Source organism: Elephantulus edwardii, unplaced genomic scaffold, assembly GCF_000299155.1.
Source record: "Elephantulus edwardii isolate Elephantulus edwardi_28Jun2011 unplaced genomic scaffold, EleEdw1.0 scaffold00401, whole genome shotgun sequence".
Classification (NCBI taxonomy): Eukaryota; Metazoa; Chordata; class Mammalia; order Macroscelidea; family Macroscelididae; genus Elephantulus; species Elephantulus edwardii.
The window spans coordinates 372345-398602 of record NW_006400151.1 but is presented as its reverse complement, the minus strand read 5'-3'; the positions used below and the strand labels follow the sequence as shown (position 1 = coordinate 398602).

Below are 26258 nucleotides of genomic sequence, written 5' to 3'. Positions count from 1 at the left end.
CAGCCCCCCCGCGCGGCTCCAGCCCCACACGGGGCCCACGTGGCGTCCTGGACTTCCCGCTCACTCACCATCCAACAACCATGAGCTCCATGAGCAGGGCAGGCTCAGCCACGTGTCAGTGCCCAGCCTGTGCCAGTCCACAACTCTGACCGCCATGCCCAGCCCGCCAGTCACACAAGCTAAGGTTAGACCAAAGATGTCCAGGCTGGCTGGCCAGGCCCATCGCTTGTCCTGGCACCAGGGCCCAAGTGCCCCCCATGCACCCTCCTTTCTGCTCCACCCACAGACAAGTACAAAGCTCCGATGAGCCCCAAGCGGCTCAGTGCCTGCCCGGCAGTCCCTGTGGCCACCTCACCCCACTGGGCTGGCTGTAGGACAGGCTGGGAGCACGTAACGCCCAGGCGAGGTGGGAGCGTACTGTCCTTGGAACCAGCGTAGCCAGGCGCATTGACTGAGACCATGACTTCTACCTCCTCCACAGTGTTTCCTCCAGCCTCCATGGCTGCAGGGACCGAAAAAATGGTGAAGTTTGCATTGGCAAGCCTGGGCATGGAGACGAGAGTGCCACACTCACCCAACCAGGGTCCCCAGCAGGGCCCCCAAGCAGGCACCGCTCCTCGAGGCTCGCTCCCTGCACCGCGCCCCTGCTCCTGACTCCTTCCTGCACTGCAGGATTCTGCGTCCCTCCCACTGCACCCTGGCCAGCCCCCTGTGCCCCCCACACCTTGGGCCGCCTCTTCCAACCCAGACAGCCGCTGCAGGAACCCCAGCTGAGCGCGCAAGCTTTCCACCGAGTGTGCAGGCTAATTTTAGCCCAAGCACTCACATCCGTAAGCTGAGACAGACAAATAATTCGCAAGGACAAACCCTGCTTGTTCAAGGCTGTGGGAGAGACGGTCGGGCTGCAAGAATGTTCTTGGAGCAAAACCCAGAGGGGAACACCCGCCCTCCGGCTGACGGCACGCCCTGACCACAGCCTCTCCAGCGTCCTTGTCCACCAGGCCAGGAGGCAAAGAGTCTGCACTATGGCCTGGGCACCTCGCAGCAAGGGGGCAGTCGGAACACCTGGGGCAGTGGCCACCCTGGAGGGCAGGGGCCCAGTAGGACCTGCCTGTGGTCTGGGAGGTGGTGTGCGATGTGAGAGGGCCCAGACCCAGCACCAATGCAAAACCAAACAGGTGCTGCCCCATCCACACCACCTCATGGTGGCCCCAGGTGTGACAGGGCAGAACCGGCCTCCACGGGGTCTCCAGAATCAGATCGCCAGGCCTTTCTTGTGTGGTACCTCAGCTGGACTTCTAAACATCAGTGCTAAGTGCTTGATCATATGCGCCACCCGAGAGTCTATACACCAGTTACCACGTGCAGCCATGAAATGAGACCCTCAGGTCTGCTGTGACCTCTCCAAGCTCAGCCGCTTGTCTTCAGGACAAGAGGACAGAGATAGGACTGTGGGGAGAGTGGGGCCCAGCACTGGGATGTCTGTGAACTCCAGGCAGGATCACAGTCACAAGAGACAGAACTGACCAGCTTGGCACCCGCGGGGGACACAGCAGGGTCACTTGGAGGGAGGGAGGGACAGTCCATCAACAACCACCTACAAGTGTAGCATGGAAGGGCCGTAAGGGTTTCTAATGGGAAGGTGCAGCACAGGGCTGGCCAGGCTCCCTGGCCACAGGCTACTTCCTGGACAGGCCATTTGGTCCTGGGGACTCAGCAAATGGAAAGCCACCGGTCCCCTCAGCCCCCCCTCTCTCGGCTCTGTTGGCCCAGCCGCCTCCCGCTTGACTGTGTCCACTCGGAGTCACTCGTAATGGGAAAGGGGCCCATGCTGCAGGGCCCACAGCACTTTCCCCATGATTTTCTGACTATTTGTGGAGTCTGAGAATGTGTTTAACACTATTAGCAAGGCCAGTAAAGAAACACAGCGTGGGGTCGGAAATGCCTCCTGCTGGCATCACCCTCCAGGCCCTCGACCTGGTCCACACGCATGAGGGCCCTCTCAGGGGTGACTGCATCGAGTCCCAGTCAAATTTCCGCCCACAGCCACGAGCCCGCGCTGTCCCAGGGGAGTGGGGGGTCAGTCAGGCCTGCTCAGGACTGTGCTGAGGACAAGTGTCAGCCCCAGAGGGAGGAGGCCCACAGGGTCCGGAGGGTGGACCTGGGTGCAGAGACCGGAGCCAGTCTAGTGAGCTTGGAGAGGGCGTGTGGGGAGCAGGAGGTGGGCTGGTCTCCAGGGGAGGGCCACCTACAGGGTCAAACCAACCTGCCATCTCCTCAGCAAGTTCACAGGACACAGGACACGATCCTCACGGCCCTTCAGAACCAACTGCTCAGCCCTTGACTCTCATCCAGCATTCCAAGAGCCACAGAGCGGATCTGGTCACAGGTAAGAAATGTCGTACTTTACCGCATGGCACACGAGCGTCCCTTCATTAGGCGTCCCGGATGCCCGGGGTCAGCATGGAGCACAGGGAGTCTGAGCACAGGGCACACCGGCTCTCAGTGCCAAGCTCCAGGCAGGTCGGGACTCGGACCTTGGACAAAGGTCCAGGGAGGAAGCACGGCCCAGGAGAGCATCACTCACACCTAGTCCAAAGGCAGGGGCCCCTCATCAGCTGTGAGACCTTGTTGTTATGTGCCGTCAAGTTGCCTGCAACTCATAGCGACCCTATGTACACAGCCCTAAACCCTGCAATATCCTTAGCCAATCTTACTGTCTCTGACACACCTACCCCCATTACCCCAGTGACCGAATCAATCCATCTCATCGAGGTCCTTCCTCTCCTGCACTGTCCCTCCACCCTCCCAAGCGTGACGTCCCTCTTCAAGAACTGGTCCCTCCTTGCAACATGTCCAAAGTATGTCTGACAAAGCTTCCGAATTCTTGCCTCCAAGGAGCAGCTTGGCTTCACTCTCTCCAGGACGAACTTGTTTGTTCTCTTAGCAGTCCGCGGTATATTCAATACTCTTCTCCAGCACCACAGCTCAAAGGCATCAACTCTCCTTCTATCATCCCTAGTCACTGTCCAGCTCTCTGATGCATAGCAAGTAATTGCAAAGACCATGGCCTGTATCAGGTGCATCTTAGTCTCCAGACTGACATCATCGCTCCTCAGTACCTTGGAGAGGTCTTTAACAGCAGACTTTTCCAATGCAATTAGTCTTTTCATTTCCTGGCTGCTGGTACCAAGAGTGTTGATTGTAGAGCCAAGCAAACTGAAGCTGTCAACAGTAGTCCTGAGTATTCCTTTGTAAAATGAAAACAAGGTGGACCTCACCAAAGTGTCCAGAGGACTAAAAGCATTCAAATGTGCAGGGCACTGGGCAATGAGCCTATGCACGGTGAAACCTGGGTAATCAGAGCTTCTGTCACCACCACTGCCACTATCACCTCCACCATCACGACCACTATCGTCATCACCATCTCCACCACCACTGCCATCACCATCAGCACCTCAACCATCACCAGCACACCATCGCCACCACTGCCATTGTCAACGTCATCTCCACTGCCACCACCTTCAACACCTTCACTATCACCACCGCCCCACCCTCACTACCGCTGTCATCACCACCATTGGCCCTTCCAGCACCGTCACTGTCCCCTTCATCCTATCACATCACCTCCAAGAAAACCATCACTGCTGCCAACACATCATCATCATTTCCACAACCACCACCTCCACACCACTGTCCCCACCACCACCATCACTTCTGTCACTGTCATCATCACACCTTCACCAGCACCACCACATCCTCCAGTCATCTCCACCAGCATGACGTGTCCTACCACCAGCACAACCTCCACTCTCTCCATTATCTGCTCCGCACTTCCACTAACACCCTAACACTCCCACCACCATCACCTCATCATCGCCTCCACAACCACCAAGACATCACTCTCAACAGCCTCTACCACCATCACCTTCACCACCACCACTAACAGCATCACCACTAACACGATCCCCTCCAGTGCGTCACCATATTACCACCATCACCATCACCACCACCATCACCACTACTACAGCCATCCCACGACCACCATCCGTCCTCAGTTCCTGAAAAAGGTCCACCAGCCTTTGCGGAATGTGCCTCACTGTCCTGAAGGTCCTCACAGGGTGGTCCACTTCTACAGCTCATTCTGTCATTTATTCAACCAGAATATGTAGCACCTTGCATCATGAGTCTTGCACACACAGCTCTGAATAAATCATTGCTGCTGACTTCGAATCTCAAGGATGCCCCTTTGAGGGGCAGCACAGGCGGGCGAGTGGCTCCTGTGCCTGGAAAAGCTGTGGCAGGGGCATCGTAGTGGAGGTGGTCTCAGAGCTGGGACCTGCATGTGAAGGTTTCACTCACATGAACATCCATTTGTTCTCATTCTGCCAAAATCTCATCCCCCCCCCCATGGAACAAGACCCCCACACTAAAGATACTACTTCTCATCTTCTTCTGCCTGCATCGTTCTAGGCTTGGCTTCCAGTTCTTGACCTTTACCTCCAGACAGCCCAGTTTCCAGACCCTTTACCACCCTGATCTCTGTTGTAAATGCCACCCATCACCACGACGTCACCCTGACAGTCACTAATGGTTTTGACATCTGCAAACCCCTAGTCTTTTCCATACAGAACTCTCTGCTACCACAAATCGACGGCCTGTGCATGCACAATTGATTGTGTTGAACCCCAGTGCAGAAATTCACATTTATCCTTATTGAATTTCATTTGCTTGGTTCCAGAACATAGTCCCAGCCTGAAAAATCTTTCTCTGTCTTTCTTCTGTCAAGCAATATATTAGCTTAGCATCATCTGCAAATGTGACAGAGCTGACTCCCAGGTCTTCCTGCAAATCAGTAACAAACTGTTCTTGCCATTATGCAGAGCGCGCGCGCACACACACGTACGCCCACATGCGCGCGCGCGTGCACACACACACACAGACACACACACACACACACACATCTCATCTCTGCTGGGACAGGGGATAGAGGGGAGCCGGTGGGGGACAGACACTAAGTGGCATGATTCATTTCAGAAGCTAGAGCTTCTCCAGATGCCATATTTCATTATTTCCCATTTTGAGCAAAATCTGCCTCTCCGCGTATCTATCCGTCACCCTTCCATCCACTCACTCATCCATTCAGGTTTTTATCTATCCACCCACTCACTCACCCACCTTCGCTTCCATCCATCTCTCCTTCTATCCACATGTCCACCTAGCCATCTGTCATCTTCCTCCTTCCCATACTCCACCCACTCATCCGTCCATCCATCCATCCGTACTTCCTCACACCCACACATCATCCATATTTCTATCCTTCCATCCTTCTATCTACCCACCCCATCCATCCACCCATCTACTCACTCATTTAGCCATCCGCCCACCTACCTACCCATCTATCCACCCGTCCACTCACACCCTTCCGTCCATCAATCTTTGTCTCTCCTTCTTTTCTTCATTCGCTCATTTCTGCCATTCATTTATCCACCTAACTAAACGAATGGACCAACCTGTGCCCTATATCCAGCTCAGCTCTACTACAGACACTGTTGAACATAAGAGGGACAGAGGGACGCTGTGTGACTGATGAATGGAGAGACGGAATGCTGGACTTTCCATTAGGAAAAGGCAAGAACAAACCCCTACCAGTGTACGTACCCAGAAGCAAGGTACAGCTCTGGAGAGGAAGCCGAGGGGGTGCAGAGCGAGCTACATCTGATGGACAAGATGCCCAGCTGTCTAGAGAGTGAAGGCCATCGCCGAGAGCCTCCAAGGCTGGAAGCTTGGCAGAGGACAGAGGGAGAGGTTGTGACAGGGACAGAGAGCCCAGGCTGAGAGTGAGAACCACCAGGGCTAGAGGAGGGCGCGTGAGCAGTCACCTGGAGTCGGGAACTCATGGCCTTGGAATCCAAAAAGACTGAGGACCTCAGGGTGGGGGCCAGGGCAGAGGGGCGGTTGCAGAAATGGCGCACAGCCCTGGCCCTGTGGGCAGATGGGTGAGTGTTCACAGGGCACACGGATGAGGCTGGGAGAGTAAGGGCAGGACACGGGGAGGCTTGCCATTCGGAATACACACGGGGCCATGTGGGCGGCAAAGTGAGGGTGCAGCCTCAGAGGGGACGGTGAATTTTGAGGTTTCAGACACGCCACCTCCTCACCTGGTGTCTGAGCCCCAGCCAGGGCCTGCCACGCCCAGCTGTGTGACACTAGGCAGGTGGGCGTGTTCTCTGGACTGAGACACCCACATACACAGGAGCCAAGCCCACTCCCCCTGGGCCCTGCAGGGAGCTGATCAACAGGCCTGCCTTAGAAGAATGCTGCTCATTTGCCTTCCCTAACACAAGGGGCCGTGCCTGTGTGCGTGCAGCCCCAGGCCTCTGGGGGCCTTGGTTTTCTGAACTGCGGCCACCACACCTCCCCAGCCCCCTGCCCTGCCACGCTGAGGTCATGGCTCGGGGGGCAGTGGTCAGGGCACATGAAGCAGGCTGGCATCCCCTTCCAGCGGAGGACTCGGAGCCAGCACAGGAGGCCGCAGGCTGGGAAAAGTCCAGATGCATTTTCCACGTCCTCACAACCCTAAGAACCCCTGGCAGCACTGCCCCACCCGCCTCTTGTCCTCAGACCCCACCTGGCAGCAGAGGGTCCTCGGTACCCTCACCACCCACGCAACTTGAGACAAGTGTCCATTGCCTGGCCATGGACAGTGGGGCAGTAGAATGCACTGACTAGGAATGGTCCCACAGAGCAGCCACGTGGTTAGATCACCCCGCACCCTCCACGTCGGGCGGAGCCACCGGTGGACACTCTGGCTTCACACCTGCCTCCTCAGGAACTTACAGAGAAAGCCCAAGCTGACAGCGTGGTCTCACTGCCGCGTGAAACCTGCAGGTGCTTGAGAGCAGGGTGGGGTTCTGGCCCCCAAGCTGCTTCCTCCTTGACCATGGCCCCCTCCCTCATTCAGGTCAGCAGTAGAGGAAGGCTTCTTCCACCTCAGCCCACTCCTGCCTGCTTGGAGAGGGCGCCAGCACAGGAGGAAATGCAGAGTTACGGTCACCAGGGGGCAGCAAAGCAGTGATCAGTGGAGCCAGCCTGGGCCCAGGTGCTCCTTGACAAGGGCGCTGTCTGGACAGAGGTAACGGGCTCACTGTCCATGTTCACCACACAGCAAGAGATGTGGGCTCTGGGCCTCCCCTCAGCCTTCTCAGCACAAAAGGAGGGTGCTGGCATCCCCAGGAACCTCCAGCCTCCCCAGACCTCAGGGCCTGCTTCTGAGTGGGGATCACAAGATGCTGGGGAAAGGGAGTACAGCCAAACAGGCCTGGCCAGGCCACTGGGGCCACTGACCCTACATCACCAGTGGTCCTCGTTCTTCCCTGAGGGGACTCTGGGGGTGACTACACCCCTCCTCCTTCCTCTCTCCCTGGAGACTTTGGGAGGGAGGGCTGGGTCCCATTTTCTGTAGAACAAAGTGGACCCTACAGTCAGTTCTGACCAGGGCTGAGGAGGCAGAGCGGCCTGGCCAGGGAACAGGAGCTGACACCAGCCAAAGCCATGCACCCAGCCCAGCGACCACACCAGAGAGGCCGAAAGCACAGTGCCACCTGGGAGAGGCCGGGCATGGTGGAAGGGCACTGTTTTCTGGGGGACAGTCTATGAACAATGCACACTCTGCAGGGTTCCAGCACCCCAGGAAAAGCCACGGGGCCTCAAGTAGATACCTCGGGGTGTGGTGCACCCTGCTCTAGGCCTGGATTCTCTGTGCCCTTGGCTCCCAGAGCCCCAGTCCTGGGACTGACAGAAAGAGTGCAGAGTGGACAGCAGTGGACCTGGAAGGAGGGCGTCCCCAGGGGAAAGGGCTCTGGGGGCATGCTCTCAGGCAGAGCTGGCCCCTCTGCTTCAAGTCCCCCAGAGAAGCGAGAAGCAGGATGTTCCTGGGGCTGGAATCAGCTGGGGACTTGAGAGTAATGTCATTGCCGTTTCAAAAGACAGGCATAGTCTCTTCCGCCTGCGCCAGCCAAGGAGACCAGAAGCACAGCCACCTTGCTCAACTTCACCACACAAAGGACAGTGGGGTCAGGAAAGCTTATCTGTCACAGGAGACAGCCCAGAACCCTGCACCTCTAAGACTCAGGGACTTCCTGACCTGTGGGTGACACAGGTCCTCCCCCCCACTGCCCGGGCAGCATTGACCCACCCTGCACACAGCCCAGACCCCAGCCACAAGCGGCACCTCAGCACACAGCCCAGACCCACTGCCTGGGGCACAGACATGCTACCTGGGGCATAGACCCGCTGCCTGGGGTGCAGACCCACTGCCTCGGGTTCAGGTGACGCCACACACAGAGAGGACCAGCAAAGTACAGACAACCAGAACCAAGCCCAAACCCTGCCCTCGCCCTGCTGTGTCCCTGTCACAGCTCCGCAGAAAGGTAAGACTTCCACAATGCCACTGTGGCTGAGGTCCCAGACGGCTCTACAGCTCTCCCATCCAAGAGATCAAAATGAAACAGAATGAGCGCGTGCAAGTGGCCTGGGGTGTGCACCCACCAAGCAGTGCCTCAGAAGAAAGGCCTGGCCATCTTCTGGGAAACCAGCCCCTGAAAACCCTATGAGCGCAGTCCTACGCTGATACACAGGAGGGCGCCGTGAATGTGGGTCCAACTGACACAGCAGCTTTCCCCATGTTTATGCCCCTTCCAGCACGGAGGTTGTACAGCACGTGGCTCACGCACACATCCCACGAGCCCCATGTCCCACAAGCCCCACGTCCCATAAGCCCCGTATCCCCCTGGGCTAGCGTCCCACCGGCCCATGTCCCACCAACTCACTCCGGCCCCACGTCCCTCCAGCCCCGCGTCCCTCCGGCCCCTCATCCCTCCAGCCCCGCGTCCCCTCCGGCCCCTCATCCCTCCAGCCCCGCGTCCCTCCGGCCCCGCGTTCCTCCGGCCCCACGACCCTCCGGCCCCGCATTCCTCCAGCCCCGTTCTGTAAGAGAAAGGCAAACAGAGCATGCCAGTGACCTGAGGCTGCTCAGAAATGCAGACTCCAGGGCCCTTCCCCAGCCCAGCAGCAGCCCCTCGGCCACAGAGCCCAGGACTCTGAGTTTATGGCATCCCAGCTGATTCCAGGCTCCACTTCCAGGGACATTTGGGAATCCCGTTCAACAGCCAGTTTCTCTGGATCTCTGCAGTGTATAAGATCCAGGGCCACTGGCCTGGTCACGGAGCGATCAGGCAGCTGGGACCCACCAGTGCCTCCTCTGGGGAAAAGACAGGGAGTCCGCTCCCTCTGCTCCCGCTGGGATCCCGGAACCGACGGAGGGGCGGCCTGCATCAGAGCCCACCCCACCATGGGCTGTTGGGTTTGGGTTTATTTTATGCTGTAAGGAGCTCTGGTGACACAGAGGCTTAAGCATGGGACCACGAACTGAGAAGTGGGGAGTTCAAACTACCAGCCAGCGGCTCTGAGGGAGAATGAGGAGGCGCCGGCTTTGGTAAAGATTGTTGTGGTTGTTGTTGTTAGGTGCTGTTGAGTGTGATTCATTGAGACTTTACAAACAACAGACCTGAGTCCCGTCCTGTCCTGTGCCATCCTCACTCCCTGACACACTGCCGCCGTCACCGCGTCCATCCAGCTCGCCGAGTCTTCCTCTCTCACTGACCTTCCATGCTTCTTAGCATACTCTTCCTTTCCAAGGAATAGCCCCTTCCAGCAACATGTCATTGGAAGCCCCACAGGGTGGCCCCGCTCTGTCCCACAGGGCGTGATGCATCAGAATGGACAAGAGCACTGTGACGGGGGTGGCATCCTCAGCTAAACCCCAATATGCTACAGGAGACACCTAGGGACCTGTGGGCTTGGACACTCGGCTCAGGTCAGACATTCAGTTCAGGTCTGGCACTCCACTCGGGCTTTGCCCAGCCTCCCTCCTCGAGCTCAGCTGCCAGCATGTACCTTCCCTCAAGGGCCGCCCACCAGGACGGCTCTGCCCCTAGACCACCCATAAGGTGGCCACTCTCTCCAGGCCAGTCCTCAGGGTTCTGAAGGCAGCGTGCATGTGCCTCTAAGCCACAGGTCGGGGCTCGCCGAAGCCCTGCCTTCCCACATGGCAGACCAAGAGCCATGCACACGACCCCAAGAGGACAGCAGCGCCCTGCCTGTGCCGCTGACACTAGCAGGCCTCCTTCCCTTAGGACAGTGCGGCCGCTTCAGGCCCCCAGGACCAGGGCCCCCGGCCCCCACTGTGAAGACAGCATCCCACAGCATCGACGGACAGACACAGGGCAGCCCCCGCCTGCTTACCTCAAACACCTCCTCGTCCAGGATCCTGGTGCCAAAGACAATGATGCCGTTGACATCAATGATGGGGTGGTCGCTGCGGTCCAGGGACTTGGTGATCTTCTTTTTACAGTCTAGGACCAGGGTGACGTTTCTCTTGTGGATGCTGAAAGCAATTCTGTGCCACCTGCCAAGAACCAGACCAGAGAGGCGGGTGAAGGGGGCTCGGGTCGTGAAAGGACGTGAGCAGTTCTGCCCCGGGCTGCTGGGTGTGGCAGAGCCCCAACTTTCTGCACCATCCGGGACTCAGCACTGACCGCTCAGCCTTCGCACCACACGAGCGGGGCTCGGGCCGGCCTCTCGGTGGGGCTGCACGCTTCTCATCTTCACATGAGGACAATCACTCAGTCCTGCAGCCCTGGGGGAGGGGAGCATGGGGAGCGGGGGGTGGTGGGCACTGGGCTTGGACTCGGACGTCAGACACTCGATTCAGGTCAGACACTCTACTCAGGTTCAGACTCCAGGCTCAGGTCTGATGCTCAGCTCGGGCTTGGACGCCAGGACCAAGCATGGACTCAGACCTCCTATCCAGCTCTGGTATGGCTCAGATACCTGGCGTGGACCCAAGACTCCCACATTAGGATCGGGCATCTGGTGGTCACCATCTGACACAGGCCCATTGACACCATGTGACCCCATCACGGGAATTTGCAGGGGCCGATTGCCCCATTCATGCTCAGCGGGTAAGGACAATGTTAGACACTCGGGATCACCTAAGAAGAAAGCCTGGTGAACCTCCAAGCACTCGCAGTTCAAGGCCTCCAATCACTCAGGGTTCAAGGCCCTCCAATCATAGTCCTACTCAGACACACGTGGGGAGAGGATGCAGGAATTAGACCACAGGAGACAAAAGGTAGGCTGTTGGAGCTGAGTGTGGGTGGGAAGTGGGCCTCTCTGATGTGCATAGCCGCCCTGGTGACGGAGGAGTTAAGCTCCTGAAGGCCAGCTCCGAAGGAGAACCACGTGGCAGGCAGCTCCCGGAATGACTGCTGTGGTTGTGCACCGGCAGGTCAGAGCCAGCCCAGAACTGACCCTCCGACAGGTTTTCAGAGGCGGTAAACCACTCAGGAGGTAATCCATCTTCATCTGGCCGAGCAGCTGGTGGGTTTGAACCACGTGCCTTTGAGCTAGCAATGCAGCTCTTTACCAATCGGGCATCGGTGCTCCTACTGTGAACTTGCACTCAACAGCGGCTCAGGGCTGTTATCAGGAAATCTGACGCAGTGAGGGTCACGGGAAGGACGTCCACAAGGCCCGTCAGCATCCAGCCACTGTGCACACTCCCGGCCGGTGGCCAGCTGAGTGTCCAATGGGCTCCTGGCAAGCCTCACATTTTAAATTGTTCTCTCACATCCGTGCTTGAGAGATGCCCTAAATCTTTTCTAGAACAAGCCAAGTGTGAACATGCAACATCCCACATCCCTTCTGACACAAAGAGGCCACTATGTGATGTACTTTAATGTGCTTTAGAAAGAGAAATGGGGCTTCAAGAGGAGAAACCCCACAGTCACGGATAACACACTGAGACCAGAGGGGGGACCATACTCCTGGCACCGGTCCACCCACCTCCGATGCCGACCTCTGGCCAGAGGCGCCCAGCCCGCTCCGTCCCTCTGGCTGCCCAGCGTGCCCACTTACTTCCCATCCGACAGGTTAATGCCTCGGAAGAGCGGGTAGTCCTCCGGGCCGGGCTTTCCCGTGTGGTCCTCGTACAGGAAGACGGGGGAGCGGCCCAGTTCCAGGCCGATCTGCTGAATTCCCTGCTCGTTGTAGATGGACACCAGGAAGGCCTGGCTGCCCTTCTTGGCTTTCACAGTGGCGAGGATGGAGAAGTCCTCGGGGAAGGCGGAGGCTGGAAGAGAGGGAGGAGTTGAAAGGTGGTCAGGAAGCCCAGGCCATGTCCAGCACACAGCTCTCTGCAGCCAGGACCTCTGCACTTGGATCAAGCCACTCCTGCAGCCTTCGCTAACCACCTGTCCAGAATAGCCCCACCAGGGCTCAGCACCGCACAAACCACTTCATGAAACACTCTGGTCCTCCCAGCAGCTCACCTTTAAGACGCTCTGATCCATTCCCATAGCTCAATGCATTTTAATAGAAAATTCTAATGAGACCTTCCAGAATGTCATCTTTTTTGGGGGTAGGACTCTTTCTGATGTGCTTGGACTCTCTGTGGGCCCCAGGGCTATTCCCAGCAGTATCTCATCAGATATCCACAGGAAGTGGAGTGAGGGGCAGAGAGAGAGGCCAAAGATGGACAGGTGTGGATCTTATGCAGAACAACATTTTTCTGTACCAATTGAGATAGAAAGTCAGCCATCCTCTCAGCCGGTGGAATCTGCAGCCTGCAGGCTTGGGGTCTGAGGATGGGTGCACAGGCAAGCTCCCCAGAAATGCTCAGCTTGAATTAAGAAATCTCTCAGAACAGCCAGAAGGAGCAGACCCCCCGGGATGTCAGGCAGGACAAGACAGCAAGGACCAGGGCGTGGACCCACTGCTCCAGACATCTTAATGCTGCTGCCCAGGGCTGGGACTCTGCTTCGTGGGCAGAATCAGTAAAGAAATCCAGCTCAGCCCAGCCCCAGCCTGTCATTAATTGTAACCAGGTTGACAGATGACCCACCGCCAGCCCCACCCAGTGGCAGGACTAGCTACGGTGGCTGCTACACACTCGCTGTCCAGGAGCGCCCTCTGCTGTCGGCATTGCGGTCAGCCAGCAGCATGCCTCTGCCGCTTCAGCTCACCTAGGATGGGGCAAGTGGCTGTGCTGGCCAGACAGGGGCCTCACTGGCCCCCAGGGAAGGAGAGGGCAGGGCGAAGAGGGACTCGGACACCTCTGACCACAAACTCCGGCCCCCAGATGCGGGCACAGAGCTGCATAAACACCTGGTGCGACCAGAGCAGCTACTCTGCAGGGTGACCTTCCAACTGCCCAGGAAACCAAGAGCTGAGCACGGGGAGTCGGCCAGGAGTCGCGAGAGGTCAAGGCCTCTGTCCTCGGCTATATGTGGAAGCAGGGACAGCGGCCAGCCTATGAGAAAGGGCTGGTTTTACTGAGGAACAGCCACGCTGCCTTTCCAACGGGCAGCCATCGGGGACACATCTGTGAAGGTCACCACAGCCACATCCATCCGCTTCACTCTGTCCCTTCTGTTCCAAACCTCTGTGGCACCCCACCTATCAAGGCATACCAACCAGGGGGATACGCCAACCATGGGGACAGACCAACCAGGGGGACACGCCAACCTCCCAGAAGGCCCAGATGTATGGCCTGCGGTTGGTCACAGCACCCGTTTGTTCCCTGCAAATGACGCCAGTCAGCAGTCTGTCCTGGGCGGCTGCTCAATGGCCCCAGTCAGTGACCTCCAACTGCTGACACTGTCACCGTCCTGTAACTCCGGCTCAGATGACAAGCCTGCAGGGAGGTCTCGCCCCTGGGCCACCCCTGTGTGCCCTGCTGCCCTCCACCTCCTGGCAGCTCATTAAAAGGCTGCTTCTCCATCTTTAAAATTGCGATGGAAACAAATGTTTCCTCAGGACAGAGCCAGAAAGGATAAATTATGGTTAACGTTCATCTATCTCCCTGCAAAAGAACAATGATTTACTGTCACTTTGGAGGTGTCCATTCTGCAGCTGACACGAGCCGGCGTCCACATGGCCCATGGCCTGGGCTTCTGGGACGGGGTGGGCTCTCAGAGAGGAGTCCAGGGGAGGTGGGCGGCCAGGGACTGATGGCTGCTGGGCTCAGACCCTTTTCACTTCAACCGAGGCCTGAAGGCCCTGGAGCACTTGGGATACACAGTAGGAGTTTAATAAGTGCATCTGTGATTGAACTCAGGACGCTCTGGTGGCCGAATGGTAAGGAGCTGCACTGCCATCCTGAAGGCACGTGGTTTGAAGCCCCAGCTGCTCTGCAGGAGGAAGGTCAGCAATCTCCCCTCGTGTGATTTACCGCCTCTGAAAACCCACTGCAGGCTCTTCAGCTCTGAGTCAGCTCGGAAACGACGACGGAACTAACTCCCTAAACCACGCGAGCGGTTCCTGGGGACATCGACTGCTCACTTCATCGTCTCTGTCCTCACTGGCCCCCACTGTGCTGCACCACCGCGGGATGGACCCAGGGGACAGAGCAAGGCAGGCATGGCCCCTGCCCGCAGGAAGTTAATGAGGAGACAAGGCCAAGTCCACGGACTCATCACAAGCCACTGAGGGGCTCTGATGGAGACAAGAAGGACATGGGGGCAAAGAGGACTAAGTGTGGCCAGGTGGGCAGGTGGGTCCTCCGAGGAGGCGACAGTGCAGGGGACAGCTGGAAGCTGAGAGGTGCTGGCTTGGAGGGCAGGTCCATGGATCCAGGGAGGGTCGTGCAGAGGAAACCCATCCCCGCAGAGTTCCAGTACCAGGACGACTGGAGGCCCTGCCCTGACCAATGTGCAGACATGACAATCCTGAAAAGTATCTCTCGAAAATTCCTTGGTTTTAAAGGCAGGCTGAGAAACAGCTGGGCGTGCAAGGGCCAGAAGATGTGTGGACACAGCTGATAAAAGCTGAGGCCCTCCCTGGAACCAGGAGGACTGATAAGAGTCAGATTCATACCCAGGTCCCAGGCTGGGGACTCCCGCAATCCTTGTCTTAGAACGATGGGCATCTGCCTTCCTCCGTGGACCAGAGAGAAGCACAGCTTCCAGTCCCAGGACTAGAGGAGCAGCCCCTCTGCGGCTATTTACACGTGTCCAGATGGACTTCAGGGTTTCACGGGGGGAAGACAACACACTGCCTAACGCCAGGTGACGGGGACACACTGCCCAAGGTCAGGGGACGGGTACACACTGCCCAAGGCCAGGGGACGGGGACACACTGTCCAAGGCCAGGTGATGGGGAAACACTGCCCAAGGCCAGGTGATGGGGACACACTGCCCAAGGTCAGGGGACAGGGACACGCTGCCCAAGGCCAGGGGACAGGGACACGCTGCCCAAGGCCAGGTGACAGGGACCACCTGGATGTCATCTGGGTGTGGGCATTCTTCCCACTTTGGGCATACAATTAAAAGCAAGGATCTAGCACCTGGCAATAGAACCTTGTGGAAGCCTCTGTGACTTGCTGGAGTGGAGGTGTTTGATTCGTGCATCTCTTAATGCTGTTACCCCCAGTTAAGTACCTATCTGAGCACACTTCCTGTCCCCTGACCCAACAGCTTTTGCCTCGTCACCCAGCAACCATCCACCTCCTTCTGGAGGCTCCCGGTTGCCAGGAGCACAAGTCTGGGCTGTCTGGTTTCCCTCTATAGTGAGACCAAGCAAGGGCTTCAGGGGACACTGAGCCTGCCCTCCAGGCCGTGTTCCTCCTGGAGGCTAGTGTGTTAGTGTGCACTGGCATACTCACCGGGGTACAGCTGCCTCGTGGGTGCGCTGAGCTGGGCGTCCTTGGTGACTCTATAAGCGACGTCTGGGCCTTTGGAAGACCGCCGGGCAGCACAGAAACCTGTCGTCTTCGTAATGCCATCAGGCAAATTGTGGAAATCTAGAACCTTCAGGAGATCAGCTGGCTGAGCTGAAATGACAGGCAGGAGAGGTGGGATTAGCCATGAGAGGGAGGGGAGCAAGCTGTACTGATCCCACCCAGAAAATAGCCCGGGGCATTTGGAATCAGAATCCCACACACCCCCGGCACCTCAGCACAGAGGCAGGGCTATCGCTGACCCAGACTTCTCTCTCACAGTGCATCCTACAGTAGCCACACGTCAGCCAGTCCCAGGAGGCTCTACTCCATCACCTCCTGCCTTTGATATTTGTAGCCTACTGCTCCTTTGCACCACGTGGCTGTCACTTTGTGAGGGCTTGAGAGCAGTTAGGATGCTGGAAGCTCTGCCAAGGGTATTTCACATACCAGCAGGGTCACCCAGAACAGATCATTTTCAGCGGAACTTGCAGACTAAGACTAGCAAGAAAGGTCTGGTGATTTATGGTTAAAAATCAGCCCATGAAAACCACTGGCGCATCCAGTGCAGGAAGATGCACTCCCAGGTTAAAAGGCACCCAGGGAGCTCCAGTGGCTTAGTTGTAAGGAGTAGTGCTGCCAACCCAAGGGCACATGGTTCAAATCCACCAGCTGCCCTGTGGTACAAAGATGGGCAAACTCCTCTCGAGCAAGTAACTGTCTGAAAACCTGCTGGAGAGGCAGCCATGAGTTCATTCTGATTTGATGGCACGTAACCACAACAATAAAAAGGAAAATCAACAAAAAGACACTCAAAAGTCACCCGGGCTGGGACCCTGGACTGGAGCTGACCGTGATGGTGACGCAGGAGCACAGACGATGCTGGCACAGGGGCTCTGTCCGTCTGACTGCACTCCACCTTACCGAGCTTCAGAGACACTGCATTTCTCTACATGTGGGTTGTGGCAATGCTAGTGTGTAGGTGCCACTCTTCCAACAGCCTGTGCTCGATTCGTGTCACGCGTCCTCTTTTGGACTTTTACACAACACGTCAAGATTTTCATCGTTCCGGTTCACACCTCAAACACTTTATCAGCTCGCTCTCATCTAACCGGAGCTGACTCAGAGCGGTCCCTCCGGGGACTTTTCAGAGGCTGTACACTGGACGGGGACAGCCTGCTCCTGTTTCTGAGGCTCCACTGCGGGATTCGAGCCCTTAGTGAGGCCTCTGAGAGAGCAGCATCACTCCCTACCGGCCCCCCAGCGCTGAGCACAGCCCGGCACGGTGCAGATGTAAATCTACACGCTCCGGAAAACTGGAAAATGGGACTTGAAAAAGAGCGGTATTTGCATTCTGTGATGGTCTGGAGCTGACCCCACACCTCCAACGAGAGCCCGTAAAAGGGGTTGGTGGGGAACCCCCATGCCCGAGCTCTCACGGCTGACCAGGAGGCTGATGTCCGCCCCACGGCCCACAGCCACGGCGTCTCCTGAGTCTCAGAAGGAGACCACCCTCTCCCCTGACTGTGGGTTGTGGAGTGAAGCCTATGTGCTGCAGAGCAGGACTGCTCCACGGGTCCCCTTGGCTGCCGTCTTAAGAGACGCAGAGTGCCAGCCCTTTCCTCTGCCGTTCCACTGGGTGGGTTCAAACCACTAACCTCTAGGTTAGCAGTTAAACAGCAGCACCCCAACCCCACAGACTCCCACCTCGCTGGGTCATCTTCACAAGGTGCTGGTCCCTGGGGGCGGTGCGTTAAGTGTTGGGCTGGTAAGAGAAAGGCTGGCGGTTTGAATCCACCATTCCCCTTCTCTTTGTGGGAGAACCAGGAAGCCTCTCCGGGTAAGATCTGACATCTCAGAAAGCTGAAGGAGGGTCACCAGCAGCGGAGTCCACAGGACGGCCTCCGGAGGAGACAGGAAGTGGAAGCGAGTGAGCGCTGAGCAGTCTGCAGGCTCTTTGTGAAATTTCTCCATCCTTTCTGGACTGTGTCGCTGGGGAAAGGCCCGCTAGGCCGCCATTGGCCGGTTTCCTCCCTCACGTGAGCCAATGAAATGCAGTCTTCCCATCACAGTCTCCCCTTCCTTCCAGGAATCTGATGCCCGCAATGTCAGGATGAGGCAGAGCTGAGGGCAGGGGTGTGCTGGGACCTGCAGTGTTGTGGGTGGTTCCGACCCTGGGTCAGGTCTGGACACTGAAGGGCTCCTGGAAGCAGAGGGCGGTCAGGTCCTCATGGGGACTCCAACACACAGCACCCTGCTTGTATGGGAGCTGGGCTGCGCCCAGTGGGGCTTTCAATCCCTGAGTTCCCTGAAGCTGGTTGCCAGGCCTTTCCTCCGAGGGTCCTCTCTGTTTGAATGGAGCCTGTTAGCGGCTTCAGTTTCCCAGAACACAGAAGGTTCTGCCTCCACTGGGTGAGGTCCCAGATCTGCCTGCTGGCGCCATTCAGGCCCCAGACACCCCAGCCTTGTGTGGAAAGTCCAGCTTCTACAGGCCCCTGGGCAGCCTGGGCAGAGAAAATGAGCTGAGGTTGGGCTGGTGTCTGAGGGACACATGAGGAGAGGGAGGATGTCATCAGGGCTCCTCTCTGTCTTCTCCAAGTCCCCAGCCCATGTCCTCCTCTGGGAAGGCACCATGGACCCATTTTTCTGGCACCTGGTCCAGTGGCCGGTCTCTACAACAGGCCTTGCTACATGCCGTCTGTGAATCAAATCAAAGAGGCCAGAGGCTAGAACTGGGGACCGCCCGCACCCGTACAGACCTCTTACCAGGGACGGGGCAGAAGGAGAGAGATGGGCACCAAGACACTGCACCCAGTGGGGTCTGCCCCTCGCTGGCCCAGCCCTGTTCCCCATGGCCCTTTGACCTCTCCAGTGCCCAGCTCCCATGCAGTGTGGTGGTCCTTCACTGACTAGCGGCCCCCATCCAGTCTTTCCAGCCCTTCTGGCTGCTTACAGACTGGACGCTGGACACAGCGCCTGTCTGCAGGTGCCTGGCAAGCTACATGGCACAGCCCCAGGCCTGGCCTCCGCCAGTGGGCACCGCCGGCCGTGCAGGCGCCAGTTCACCTGCAGGACAGGATGCGGTGTTGTGCATGACTCACATCTGAGAGGTGGGGCCAAGGCCAGCGGTGACTCGAGAAGGGGGTGCGGCCACGTGGGCTCTGGGATTCCCATCACGGCCAGTCTGCAATGGGCTTCCCAGGCCTGGCGGCTCCAGGGCTACAGGCAGTGCTGTCTGCCAGTGGCGTGGGCATGTTTACAGGCCTCTTACAAGTGGACGAGGCCACAGCCCTTTCCAGGCTCAGTGCCACTGCCCTCTGGCCAGGAGCTTCCTGTGCCAGCGTGAGGGATGTTTTGAAGTTTGAAGAAGGTGCGGAAGGGCCTGGCAGGGATCTGGCAGGACCCAGTGTTCTGTGAACTTCCTGTCCAGGGGACAGTCCTCGGCTCCATGGCCATTTCTAGACAAACCCCAAGCCTCAGTTTCTCTAACAGGAAGAAGACTGCAGGGAAACAGCCAGCTCGGGGGACAGTTACGGGCACTGAAACCTAGAGAGGTCACACCTGAAGCAGCTGCCCATGTCACTGGCCTCTCTCTGTCCAGGAGGCAAGAGAAACATCTAGCCAAGCGGAAGTCCAGCTCTTCAGTCCCCTTCTCCAAGCACTGTCCCTCCTTCCCACTCTCCTTGACCCTGAGCAGAGACCCCAACACCATCAGCCCCCCTAACCCTCTGTGCACCCTGCTTGGTCAGAGGAGACAGAAATGATACACACGTCAGCATCCAGCAAGCTGGCTCTGCTGTGGGGTGGAGTGGCCACTTGCTCCAAACACCAGACTCACGGCCATGCAGTCAGACCAACTCCAGCTGAGCCTCCACTGGGCTTCCATAAACTGCGAGGGAGGAGATTGGCCATCTCTCGCCCTCAGAGCAGAGAGAGGTCTCCAGCTGCCTCTGCAGTGCAGCTCGCTATGAACTAGCCCACAGAGCTCCTGGCGGCCACGTTAGATACGCTTACGTTGACGTTGTTGTTGTTAAGTGCCACGGAGCCAGTTCTGATTCTCAGCGACCCTATGTTCAACCCCGCACAATTCCTCGCGCCCCATGCCATCCTCACAGGCTCCAGCCTGCTACGTGGTCGAGCCCTGGTCAACCTATCTCAGTAAAGTGCTTCCTCTCTTCTTCTGAGCCTCTGCTCTTCCCGGCATGATGTCCTCTCCAGGGACTTGCCCTCGTGACAGCATCCCAAGCAAGCAAGGGCTTCATTTCACCATCCTTGCGCCTAAGCAGCTCACAGGCCAAACTTCTTCCAAGACTGGCTGGCTTGTCCCTTTGTCTGTGGCATATGCAGTATTTTTTGCCTGCACGACAATTCAAGGGCATCAGTTCTTCACTTTGCTATTTCAGTGTCCACCTTCCACATGAAAAGATACACCTTTAGGTCCGCAGATTCTTCTCACGCAGCAGACGGCGAACGTGCATCAGCTACCTTTCAGTCAGCAGCTGGCACAGGACTTAAAGAATTCGGCTTGGTGACCTAAGGTCAGGAGTTTGAACCCACCAGCCGCTCCATGGGAGGAAGAAGAGGCAGCCTGCTCCCTTACAGCGGACGCCAGATGCGGCCCCTTCGGGCCCCACCTTCCTCCCCATGCAGAGTCCTATGCTGCAGTGCGGAGCTGAGACCATGCTCCCAGATGCATGCTGGGAAAGGTCAGGGTACAAGTCTGAGTCCACCAGTCGGGAGGCCAAGGTCTTCTTCCCTCTGGACACGCTGGTGGCAGTGTCTTGGGATACAAGCCAGGGAAGCCACCCCTGGGAGGCCATCGCAGGTCTGGACCCGAGTCCCAGGGCCAGGGGCCAGCTTCCTGGGGACCTTTGGCACAGACCACAGTTCCAGGAAATCTGAAGGCTGGCCACATCCCTGTGGGGGCGTGACTTGGAAAGCAGGCATCCCACGAGGCCTCTGGACCTCCAGCAACCATGCTGCATTTTTCTGTGCACCCCAAGGACTGCTTGACGAGAAGAGCCATCCTTTAGCCACCAGCACAAGCCCCTCTGAGTCAGTCTCCACCAGGCACGCAAACTCCAGCTCCACCACCCCCATCAGGCCAGCTTCATGGAAATGGTATCAACACACTTGAGCAAGGCCTCTGAACACACTACACTGACCATTTAGGCAAGCAGAGCTCTGCTGCCCATCCTTCCCCCTTGTCTTTGAAGCACCAGCATCCTCAAGGCCCATTTTGACGCCAAGTTTATAAGTGTTACATCTGCCGACCAGTAGAGGGAGGGGCCGAAGGAGAGGTATGGGTGCCTGGATGGTGCGTAGATGAGTACATGGAAGCAAGGATGGATGAGGAGGTAGATGGATGGAAGGACAGATACACGAATGGATGGTCGGTGGATGGATGAATACATGGATCAATGGGGGCGATGACAAGATGGATGGATGGATGGATGGAGGGAGGGACGGACAGGTGGGGACAGATGCCTAGAAGATGAATGATAAGATGGATGGGTGGTTGAATACCTGGATGGAAAAGATGGAAGGATGGATGGATGGATGGATGATGGATAGATGAATGGAGGATGGATGGATGGATGGATGGATGGATGGATGGATGGACAGACCGACAGACGGATAGTAGGGTGAATGCATGGATAGACAACAGAATGGTAGGATGGGTGAATGGTTGGATGATAAGTCCAGTGTATGGAAAGACGTATGGTGAACAGTAGGATTCATGGTCAGGTGCACAGATGGATATAGTACAGTTGTTGTTGTTGCTAGGTTGTCAAGTTGACTCTGTCTCATAGTGACCCTGTGAACAATGGATCTATAACTTCCCCACTCCTGGGTGATCCTCATTACCTCTGACTCCTTGAGCCCGTTGCTGCAGTCCCTGTGTTGGTCCGTCTCATTGAGGGTTTCCTCTCCTTTGCTGACCCTCCACCTTTCCCACCATAATGTCTTTTCCCGGGGACAGACTCCTCCTAACAAACATGCGAGGTGGGGTCGCCGTCTTTGGCTCCCAGTGAGGTGGGGTCACCATCCTTGGCTCCCAGTGAGGTGGGGCCACCTTCCTTGCCTCCCAGCGAGGCAGGGTCGCCATCCTTGGCTCCCAGGGGCACGCTGGTTGCCATTTCTCTAAGACATATTTGTTCTCTCGGGATGATAAGATGGGCGAGTGCTCGGATGAAGGCGTAGATGGTGCGTGGATGGATGAATGGTGCACACGTGACAAAAGGACTGACACGTGGATGCGGAAATGAGTAGACAAATGTTGAAAATAAGGAGGTTCCGACACAAATTTTACAAAAGGTGACCTGAAAAGTCACATGTTTCCACAGCAGTGCCTTGTCTCATTTAACCTCACAAGAGTGATCCACAACTCACAACACACATCTGTCTACAACCATCTATTGCGTCAACTGACCTGTGCTACCCCAAAGCTAAAACTGGAACCTCCTAGCACCCTGTCACCCAGAGTGGCCCCCCCTCCTCCCGGCTGGACACAAGGTGCTGAAGCAGACCCAGGGGACGGCAGTATTCCTCATGCAGTCACAGCAAGACCCAGCAGAAATAATCCCAGAGGCAGGCCTCAAATGAGACTGTGACCGAGAACGTGCGTGATGTCGCCTCTCTCTCGGGTCCCTGCACAGTCCAGCACCCAGCCAGCACCCTGATCTCCCTCTAGGGACAAGAGAACTCTGGGGGGTGGGGTGGGGGGGTGGCAGGCCCAGCACCCACAGCAGCAGATGGAGCGAGGAGGCAGCTTCTCACAAGACTCCTGTGTGTTTCCCTGCAGTCGGTAGGAAGGCGCTCTGATGCACACTGTGAAGAGAGTTCACTGCCAACCCAAAGGCGGTTCAAGTCCACCAGAAGCTTCATGGGACACGTGACGAACCTGCTCCCGAGCGATTTACAGCCTCACAGAACCACCAGAAGACCAGACAAGAGTAGGTTCTAACTGGACAGCAAGGGTTTTAAGTCAGCAGACACCTAACACAGTCCAAGATGCAGGGAGACTGGGGGCAGTGCTCTCACGCAGGGGGTCGGGGTTCGGGGTTCAGGGCCCAGTCACAGGCTCAGTAGCCGCTCTCTCTGGAAGTGGAACCCCCATCTGAAAGACCACCTCTTTCTGCCATCCTCGCAGTCAGAAAAATGCTTGCTTTAAGGAAGGGGCCAGGCAAGGAGTGTGGGACGTGGGGCCACACCTTGAGTGTGGGTGCGGGGGTGGTCCTCCAGGGGAATCTGGAATCCTCCAATCCCACCCTGCTGCTCCTCCATCCCTCCAGCTCCAGGAATGGAAACGTTCTAGGGGCCCTCAGCCAAGTGCTGACATCAGCCCTCATCACTCCAGCCCAGGGGCACGTGATGCAGGGGGTGGGGGACCTGAGAACAAAAGTGACTCACAGCCAGAAAGGCAGGCCTAGGGGCCAAGGGCGTGCCCCGGACTGCTTCCAGGGCTTAACTATTCACCCCTGGTCCACGTGCCACTGATGGGGAGGAAAGTGAGGCAGGACCAGGCAGGACAGGGTCGGGAAGGATAGAGAAAGCGCGCTCCAGCTGGGAGTGGCTGGGACCTATTGTTTGGGCGGGGCCTAAGGGGCAAGGTGGGGCCTGTGGGCGGGGTGGATCCTGTGATGCAGAGCAGAGGGCAGTGTGGGCGGGGCTGAGCACTGAGAGGAGGAGCTGGGGGGACTGGGCAGGGCCTGTGGGCGGGGTGGATCCTGTGACGCAGAGCAGAGGGCAGAGTGGGCGGGGCTGAGCACTGAGAGGAGGAGCTGGGGGGACTGGGCAGGGCCTGTGGGCGGGGTGGATCCTGTGATACAGAACAGGGACCGGGTGGGCGGGGCTGATCAGTGGGGGGAGGAGCTGTGGGGGTGGGCGTGGCCTGTGGGTGGGGCTTGACCTTTATCATTCCCAATGCAGAGGCCGCCCACATTAGATGCTGGGCTACATTTGCTGAATGAGTGAATCATAGCTTTTCCGTTGACAGATAGAACCTAACCCCAACCCCTAACCCCAACTGCTGTTCTCTAGACAATTCTGATCCTAGCGACCCTTTAGGGCAAGGTAGAACTGCTTGTAGGGTTTCCAAAGCTGCACATTTTTGCAGAAGCAATTACGCAGTCTTCCTCCAGCCCTGAAACTGGTGTTTCTAACCACTGACCTTCCAGTTAGGAGCAGAGGGAAGGGGAAGGTCACTTGTCTATTGTTGCTAATCTTGCACATAAAAACTAAAGGAATAGCTGCTTTGCTGTCCCTTGTATCTGCCAGACTTCACTCTTTCTGTGGCCGCAGGACCAGGCAGAGTTGCCGAGGCCACTTCACCTGCAGGCAGGACGACTAGGCCTTCACAGTCCTGGAAGAGAGGGTGCTGGGGCTGCACCTGGGAAGCTGAGCAGTTTTTTAAGTGCTAGGTAACTGGTGAAGGTTGTCACTGCAGCCAGGTATCTGCCTCCATACCAGGTATGTGTCATTTCTCCACTTGCCCTAAAGGTTTGGGTTAGGAATGTTTGGTTTATCAGAGCCCACTTTTTCTTGCCAGAAAATTTTCAGGGAGACATGGGGCTTAGGAACCTGGAAGGTGCCGGGGAACCCCCAGGTTCTGGTGGCCCCAAGGCAGAGCAGTGTCCACTGGTTACAAACCAGAAGTGCTCTTCACAAGTTCTCTCATCAGATCCTGGGCCCTGTCCCAGGTAGTCGCATGGGGAGGGCTGAGATGGGGAGGGCCGGGGAACAACACTCCTACCCCAGTAGAAAGAAAGCTGTTTACAACCTTTGCTCCCTACCTCAATCCGGCTGGCCCCAGGGGTCCAGGGCCACACACTCCCTCTTGCTGCTACAGAGCCACCATCATGGCTTCCTCGTACAGGCACAGAATGCTCCGGACCAAGGGCTCCACGTGGCACTGCTGGGATGAGGGCTGAGCACCCAGCTGCAGGACACAGGACACTGCCCCTCCTGCAGAAGCGGGCCCCTATGTGGGGATTTCCAGCCCTCTCCGCCTCGTCCCTGCAGGCCCAAGGTCACTGCCCCAGATGTCATCTATACCATGTTCTCCATGTCCTGCCAAAGGCCTGTGGGCAGTCAGAGCAAAACTACCAGGACAGAGTGACAGAGAAGGGACGGGAGGAAATGAAGTGTTTTGTGTAGAGTCAACATTATCTTCCAGAAAAAGCACCATCACCCTCTAACCTCTCAATTCCCAGGACAGAACTGAGTTCAGAGCAGGAAGGGGTCATGGAGAGAATCAAAGCTAATGACCTTTATCTGGAAACAGAAAACAGACTCTGAGAAGGGCAGTGAGGATCTCAAGGTCACACAGCACTTTGGGGGTGAACTAGGGCTGAGCTGTCCTCAGCTTTCATTCCATTCTTCATGCTGGGCAGTCATCATGGGCACAGGAAGGAGTCCTGGACCACAGCTACCAGCTCGCCTGTCTCCGGACACACAGCTGCACAGCCTCATGGTTCTGGCCTCCCATGCGGTCCCATCCTTAGAAGTTCCACATCCAACTCCCTTCCTGAGCTGTGGACTCCATAACCACAGGGCCCAGCCTGTTTGTCCTGTTGGACTCCTGGCCAACACGGTGCCCTGTTAGTGAATGCCCACTCTCTGCAGGTCTATAGCGGCTCAGCCTTCTGGGAACCACAGGCAGCCCTACACCCTCCCTGTTGTCTCTGCTCCTTCCTTAAAGGGCCAGTCAAACAATAGGCCAGGGAAAGACTGGCCACACAGAGGAAACCCCCAGACCACCCCACACCAGCCTTCCTTCCCTTTGAAGCATCACAGGACCTTGTCCTCAGGGGGCACCTGGCAGGTGGAAAAACAAACAGTGAAGACCCCTCTGGAATTCCTTCTTGGTGAGGGAACAGGGATTGGAGCTCAGGGTGGGATATGTGAAGCCTGAAGGTCATAAGCCAGTTCCCTGAAGGCAGAAATGACAGCGAGAGAAAGCATTCCCCTCAATCAGGCACAATGAGTTGGGACTTTGAGCCTGCTGAACTGTAAAAAAAGAAGTCTCTGTCCTCTGAAGCCGTCCACTTGCAGGATGGACTTGTTATAACAGCACCAGGACCAAGTGCATCCAGGTACCCACCGACAGTTGAATGGATAGAGAAACTATGTCCCAGTCATAGTGGAATATTACACAGCACTGAAAAACAATGAACGCTTAAACACTATACAACATGGATGAGTCTGGAAAACATTATGCTGAATAAAATATCTCAGTTACAAAAGGACAAACTGCATAAGCCCGCTGTTGTAATAACAGGATAAAAGGGGAGAGAGGGCAATGGGGAAAGAATGGTGAGATAATGAACACTGCACTGGAACGGGTGGAAGGAAGGACATTCTAAACGGAATGGATGGTTAGAAATGTGTTAAAACAACTATGAGATATCATTTCACCCCAGTCAAAATAGCAAAATTTAACAGAACAGCAAGCAACAAATGCTGGCGAGGTTGTGGA

General features: G+C 56.9%; 1 protein-coding gene across 2 annotated transcripts in view; it reads right to left on the bottom strand.

Moving 5' to 3' along the window:
• Positions 1-26258, bottom strand: part of COL5A1 (collagen, type V, alpha 1) — a 148296-nt gene that overhangs the window by 91606 nt on the left and 30432 nt on the right. For both annotated transcript variants that reach the window (XM_006902375.1, XM_006902376.1), the window contains exons 2-4: positions 15725-15892; positions 11980-12193; positions 10306-10468 (exon numbers count right to left, since the gene is read on the bottom strand). In XM_006902375.1, the coding sequence (XP_006902437.1) occupies positions 10306-10468; positions 11980-12193; positions 15725-15892 (545 nt within the window). The remainder of the gene's footprint in view (positions 1-10305; positions 10469-11979; positions 12194-15724; positions 15893-26258) is intronic.